The 6,339-nt window shown below is 54.7% G+C and overlaps 2 protein-coding genes across 2 annotated transcripts in view; both read left to right on the top strand.

Annotated features, from left to right (window-relative positions):
- GUITHDRAFT_116667 (hypothetical protein) overlaps positions 1–267 on the top strand; it is a gene marked incomplete at both ends in the record, with an annotated part of 1,609 nt that extends 1,342 nt beyond the window's left edge. Inside the window, 2 exons of the mRNA XM_005824014.1 lie at positions 35–184; positions 241–267. Of these exons, the coding sequence (XP_005824071.1) occupies positions 35–184; positions 241–267 (177 nt within the window). The remainder of the gene's footprint in view (positions 1–34; positions 185–240) is intronic.
- A 3,561-nt stretch (positions 268–3,828) lies between these two features.
- The window catches only part of GUITHDRAFT_116666 (hypothetical protein), a gene marked incomplete at both ends in the record, with an annotated part of 3,349 nt that continues 838 nt past the window's right edge, over positions 3,829–6,339 (top strand). Inside the window, 7 exons of the mRNA XM_005824013.1 lie at positions 3,829–3,867; positions 4,031–4,247; positions 4,292–4,418; positions 4,713–4,779; positions 5,382–5,429; positions 5,771–5,842; positions 6,106–6,205. Of these exons, the coding sequence (XP_005824070.1) occupies positions 3,829–3,867; positions 4,031–4,247; positions 4,292–4,418; positions 4,713–4,779; positions 5,382–5,429; positions 5,771–5,842; positions 6,106–6,205 (670 nt within the window). The remainder of the gene's footprint in view (positions 3,868–4,030; positions 4,248–4,291; positions 4,419–4,712; positions 4,780–5,381; positions 5,430–5,770; positions 5,843–6,105; positions 6,206–6,339) is intronic.

Here is a 6,339-nt window from a genome sequence, read left to right as displayed (position 1 = left end):
GAAGGTAAAAAGTGCCTCAAGCAAAACAAAGCAGGAACAAGCTAAACCTCCAGGCGACACAGCGCACAGCGAGAAGCTGCACAATCACACACAAAACACAAGCCCGAAAAGAACCAGCACTGCTTGCACCCAGACGCGGCAGCGCCAGCCCAAGCGCGAAGCCGCGCAGACAAGCAGCCGAAGGGTCAGGCAATCAAGCAACAAGCAGCAGGAGCATGCAGGAGGAATAACATCCCTTAGACGCGATACCCGGAGGCAGCCGACTGACCACTGTCAGTCGAGACGTCCGCTGCCGCCACAAAGCGGGCGGCCGCGGACGGAGAAAGGGCAGCCGCCGACAAGGAGCCGGCGCTGCCCGGGGGTCCGCCTGGGGCAGCGGACGGAGGGAGGCTGGACACTGGAACACGGTACCGCTCGAGGTAGTCCTCCTCGCTAGCCTCCGAGTCAGCGGTAGCCGAGTCAGCGGTAGCCGCCCGTGACGGCGGCGACGCCGCAGCAATGCCCAAGGACCGGCGTGACCCGACCGATGCCGGGGAGGAAGCAGGCGAGCTCGGACCAGCACCTTCTGCCAGTAAATCTTATCAGAGATCCCTTAGACGCGATACCCGGAGGCATCCGACTAGTCGAGACGTCCGATCCACCGCCGCCCGGCGTAAAGCTGGCGGCCGCGGACGGAGAAAGAACACTGCGGCTGCCGACAAGGAGCCGGCGCTGCCCGGGGGCCGCCGCGGCCGCCGCGGCAGCGGACAGAGGGGCACAGGAGCACGGTACCGCTCGAGGTGACGCATCCAGTCCTCCTCAGCACTTTTTACCTTCTGCCAATAAAACTTAGTACACTAGCCTCCGAGTCAGCCGCAGCTCGGACCAGCAGCAAGCACCCCAGTGGTGTCGAGCTCTCCGGAGGCATCCGACGTCACAGTGAGTGCGTCGGCTCCACTCTGGATGTTTCCGTTTTTCCTGCCGGTTTTGCTTGTTGCTTCACCGGGCACTTTTTACCTTATGCGAGGGAACTGAATGAGTAAAACTCAGACCCCGCCGTATAGTAAACAGCTGGGTGTATACCCTCAGAGGGCCCGTGACGGTGCCGCACGGTGCTGGCAGTGTTAACCGGGGTCTGGTTGCCGCGGCAGTGCTCAGTGGCCGGGCGTTACTTTCGGGCACAGGCTTGTGTTTTGCGCGGCCAAAGCACAGTGTGCTCCACGGACGGTGACGGTACCGTACCGTACCGGGTCAGATGGCGCGGCCGGGCCCGTCCGGACCGTCCGGTACTGTCACTCGGACCCGGGCCGGCCGGGCGTTCATGCCCGGCAGTTGATGGAGCGTATGCCAGCCGTGCCAGTCAGATAGCGCCGAGTTAACAAAAACTCTCCTGTAAACCAAAACGACTTACGTGGCAGGCGGCAATGTAGTACGTGTGACGAAGAGGAGGCCTTCCTAGCCGTCTTGCTAAGGTCCCCTCATGTCTGGATGCTTGGGTTTCACATCCTAGCATACAGTCTATCTCTCATGTGCTCCTCAATTCTGGTTTCGTGTGCATTAAACTCGGTCTTGAGCAAAAACTGTCTTGTTGAGATTAAGGTCGATGTGATATCTGCGTGACTTTGGACTAGTACAAGTATAACAAACTTGTATTCCGTCGGTTATGGGCCCCGATTACATGCTCAATCATGTTGATCTTATGTTTGGTTAGTTGAATTGTTTACTGGAGTTTTTTCTTTCTTGGTGTTGTTTCCGTTGCTGTTGAAAATTCATGCAATTCTATCAAGCCTTACACATTCGGATGACTCCTCTCTTCAATCAGGCTCTCTCTCTAGCCGCAAGTTGTTTAGGCCTCTCATCTCAGCCTCAATTTGTTTGATTGATCTTCGAATAGGAAAAACAAGCCTTTCCCCAGCCAGATTGGTCGGTCGAATATCTGCTTAACCGTGTGGAAACGCACTTGAAGCTGATTCGATTCTTATTTTAATCTTCTTGATCTTTGAGTAGGATCAAATGGAACTACCAGGAGATCTGGCGGAAGTTTCATGTCATGGAGCTAGGCTGTGGCATGCATAACTGGAGCTACTTCTGGATCGGCGAACAAGGTACTACTGCACAACAATCTTCAGATGCCTTGAAACGGATGTTCCAATCTCGCGGCAGCAATCTCTGGTCACAAGTTCTTTACGGTTCAAAAATTTATCTTTTGGTCTTCAAATGCCGGCGGGCACGCTCTCTCTCTCTCTCTCTCTCTATCTCTCTCTGTTATTCTCTCCTCAGACTCTCTTATCTTATCCTCCTTCTCTCGTCATTGCATCAGCTCGCCAGGCATCTCCCCTTATCTCTGCACTGCACATCTAATAGCCCTGCATGAAAATCTTCTTCAGAATGGACAATCTTTGAATGGTTATTGCCCACTCAGCATGACTGTGAACTTGACGTTGTATCATCGTATCTTGACTTGGATCTGCTGACATTCTCTTGTTTGAGTGACTTTCTGACGTCCGATGTAACGTACTATTTCAGAAACTCGGGGGGAGGATGGAGCGTATGCCAGCCGTGCCAGTCAGATAGCGCCGAGTTAACAAAAACTCTCCTGTAAACCAAAACGACTTACGTGGCAGGCGGCAATGTAGTACGTGTGACGAAGAGGAGGCCTTCCTAGCCGTCTTGCTAAGGTCCCCTCATGTCTGGATGCTTGGGTTTCACATCCTAGCATACAGTCTATCTCTCATGTGCTCCTCAATTCTGGTTTCGTGTGCATTAAACTCGGTCTTGAGCAAAAACTGTCTTGTTACAACTAAGGTCGATGTGATATCTGCGTGACTTTGGACTTTTTACTCAAAGTTAAGTTAAAAATCAGTACGAGGACAATCAGGAGAGTCGAGGAAGGCTTGACCCTGACACTGTCGCACGGACTAGTACAAGTATAACAAACTTGTATTCCGTCAGTGCCACCGGGTCACGGCCCGGCCGGGAGTTAAACTCAGCAGAACTTGTCGGAGCCCTTGCGTCCCTTCTCTCTTTAACCCCTCCTTTTCCCACAAAAAGTTCTATTTAGTAAGGGTGGGTAGACACCACTAGAGTCCATACGGATGCAGGACATGAAAGATGGAAGCAGGAAAAATCTCCTCCCGCCCCCTCCCCCTCTCCCTCTCCCTCCTCCTCCCCAGCACCAGCACGAGCACCAGCACCAGCACGAGCACGAGCACGAGCACGAGCACCAGCACCAGCACGAGCACGAGCACGAGCACGAGCACGAGCACGAGCACCAGCACCAGCACCAGCACCAGCACCAGCACCAGCACCAGCACCAGCACCAGCACCAGCACCAGCACCAGCACCAGCACCTCCCTTCCTCCTCATCGCTCTTTTCCTCTTTGTTGTCGTTAATCTTTCCTCCTTTTCTACCTCCTCTTAGCTTCAGCTCCTTCAGCTCCTTCAGCTCCTCTCTTGCTTCTGATCATACAAGCAAGAAACTCTTGATTGATCTCTTTCATACTTTCCTCCCTCCCTCCCACACCTCGTCTCATGCTCTCTTCTCCCTTCTGAAATTGCTAGCAGCTTAAAGGCGCTGATTCAAGACGTCCATCGCAGTCGAGCCTTCACACCCTCACACTCCCCCTACGTAATTCTGTCGCGCCAGCTCCTGCTCCTGCTCCTGCCCTTGCCCCTGATTCTCCCTCCTTCCTCCCTCCTCTCCCTCCTCTCCCCCCCCTCTCCCTTTCCGTTTCCGTCTCTGCTTCTCCCTCTTCTCTCTCTCCTTTGCCCCTCCTTCCGCTTTTCCTCCCTCTTTTCTTTCCTTACCCATAATGTTTTTGGAGCAGGTCGGAACCTTCCACCGAGGGTATGCAGCGTCCAACGCTCGCGTGGCGCCAGGAGAAGAAGGTGAAGGAGGGAGGGAGGGAGGGAGATCAGTTCTTATGGAGGCGAAGAGTTTGAAGAGCGAAGAAGGACTATTATGCCGCACCAACGATGGTGATGATATAGACCTTGTTCCCCCTCGTTCTTCTCTCCCCCTCCTCCTCTCCCTCGCCTCACCCTCTTGTAGGAAGAAACTCGCCGTCTTGAGTCGCTGCCAGGAGTGCAACTCTTACACGTATCTGCTCCTCTCATGCCAGCCTTGTCTATTTCCATCTTCAGCTCAGCTTCTTCCAGTTGTACTTCTCATCATGCCATCGTCACGGCGCAAGAAGCGCTCAACTTGCTTAGCACCAAGACCTCCTCGTCCTCGTCCTCCTCGTCCTCCTCGTCCGCTGTCACCAAGGGTGAGTTCTGCTGACCTTCGCATCTTGTCCTCATCCTGCGCCAGGTAGCTGTCAGCTCCACCGGCCCATCAAGAAGACTCTCAGCTTCGCCGACATCCTCGACTACCAGCGTCTCCCTCAACCTCCCGAGCTCTGCGGCCTCCAGGCCGTCGTGAAAGGCACGGGAGTCCGGTGACTATGAGAGACCTTTCTCTGTCTGCGATGATGCCACAGAGCTAGAGCTTCTTTCTTCCTTGTGTTGGCTCCTCCCTCGTCTCTTCTTCTTAGACGAGATGAGTAGAAGAGACCCTCCTCCCTCGTCTTTTGCTTGTCTGCGTCCCGCTCGCCTCGCTGTTGGATTTCATCTGTTCTCACGTGCAGCAGCATCCTAGAGAAGCTCGGAGAAGGGACGTTCGCGCGGGTCGTGCTCGCCATGAGCGAGAGGCAGGCGCCTTGACGTCTCGTTCCTTCCTCAAGTGACTGCAGGGAAGAGGACGGGGAACGGCGACGCAACTTCACGCTAGTGGACCGACCGCCCAAGGGAACTAAACTGGTGAGATGGAGGAGGGGAAGGGGGATGGGGAGAGGAGGAGGGAGAGGAGGAGGGGGGGGAAGGAAGCAGAGGAAGACGGAGAGAGAGGAGGAGGGTATTCATGATCAGAAAAATGAATCCGCTTTAGGTACTCAAATGTATCCGGAAGGAACGAGATGAAGAAGCGACCGCATGCTTAAGCCGCGAGGTAACAGACGTGAAGAGACGACTAACAAGGGGAGAGAAGGCTGGAGAAGGAGGAGGGAGAGGAGGAGGGAGAGGAGGAGGGAGAGGAGGAGGGGGGGGAGGGAAGGCTGGAGGCTTCATGTTCAGCTGTTTTCTTACAGATCCGAATTCATTCACGTTGTCGTCATCCGAACATTCCGAGGCTTTACGGACATTACGAGAGTGAGGAGGTGAGTCAGAGTTGAAGGAGAGGGAGGGAGGGAGGGAGGGAGGGAGGGAGGGAGGGAGGGAGGGAGGGAGGGAGGGAGGGATGGATGGATGGATGGAGGGAGGGAGGGAGGGAGGGAGGGAGGGAGCGAGTAGGAGTGATGAGCCGGTGGCGTCGTTGGGTAGGAGAGGGGGGAGGGGAAGGGAATATTCGTGATGATGATTGTCAGTATGTGACGCTGGTGATGGACTTCATTGACGGCAAGGAGCTTCGCCGGGTGACGTTCAAGTCATTCCTTCTACTTGCATTCTCTCCTCCTCCTCCTCCTCCTCCTCCACTTCCTCTTCATTCATATTCCCGTGACTCACTGGCCGGCAAAGATTTTGGATGAGCGCAGATGTCTTCCTGAAGAAGAAGTGCGGCGAATCTCTTTCCAGGTGCCTCCCCTGCACGACTCGTGACGAGGGGAGGGAGCAGTGTGGAGAGGGACGAGGGAGGACGGAGAGGAAGGAGGGAGACATGGGAGGAGGACAAGGGAGGAGGACAAGGGAGGAGGGAGCAGGTCCCTCATGCTTCTTCTCGCACGTTCTGTCCTGCTTTGACTTTTCCCTCCTGCAGATTCTCGGAGCTCTGCAGTACATGCACAGCCTGTCGCTGCTGCACTGCGACGTCTCTCCTCGCAACCTGCTGGTACAGCTGCTCCCCTTGTCTTGTCTTGTCTTGTCTTGTCTTGTCTTGTCTTGTCTTGTCTTGTCTTGTCTTGTCTCGTCTCGTCTCGTCTCGTCTCGTCTCGTCTCGTCTCGTCTTGTCTTGTCTTGTCTTGTCTTGTCTCGTCTTGTCTTGTCTTGTCTTGTCTTGTCTTGTCTTGTCTTGTCTTGTCTTGTCTTGTCTTGTCTTGTCTTGTCTTGTCTTGTCTTGTCTTGTCTTGTCTTGACTTCTCTTTGCTCCTCCAGGTTTCCTCCAGCTCTCATGCCTTTCTCATCGACATGGGACTTGCCCGCGAGGAGGCTGAGGCGGAGGCCTCGCCCGAGGGATGCCCATGCAGGGCTGCAGGTATACGGGGAGGAGGAGGAGGAGGAGGAGGAGGAGAGGAGACAAGACAAGACAAGACAAGACAAGACAAGACAAGACAAGACAAGACAAGACAAGACAAGACAAGACAAGACAAGACAAGACAAGACGAGACA

This window comes from Guillardia theta, assembly GCF_000315625.1.
Source record: "Guillardia theta CCMP2712 unplaced genomic scaffold GUITHscaffold_99, whole genome shotgun sequence".
Lineage (NCBI taxonomy): Eukaryota > Cryptophyceae > Pyrenomonadales > Geminigeraceae > Guillardia > Guillardia theta.
The sequence above is the reverse complement of the archived record's forward strand: the minus strand, read 5'-3'. Positions and strand labels throughout refer to the sequence as shown.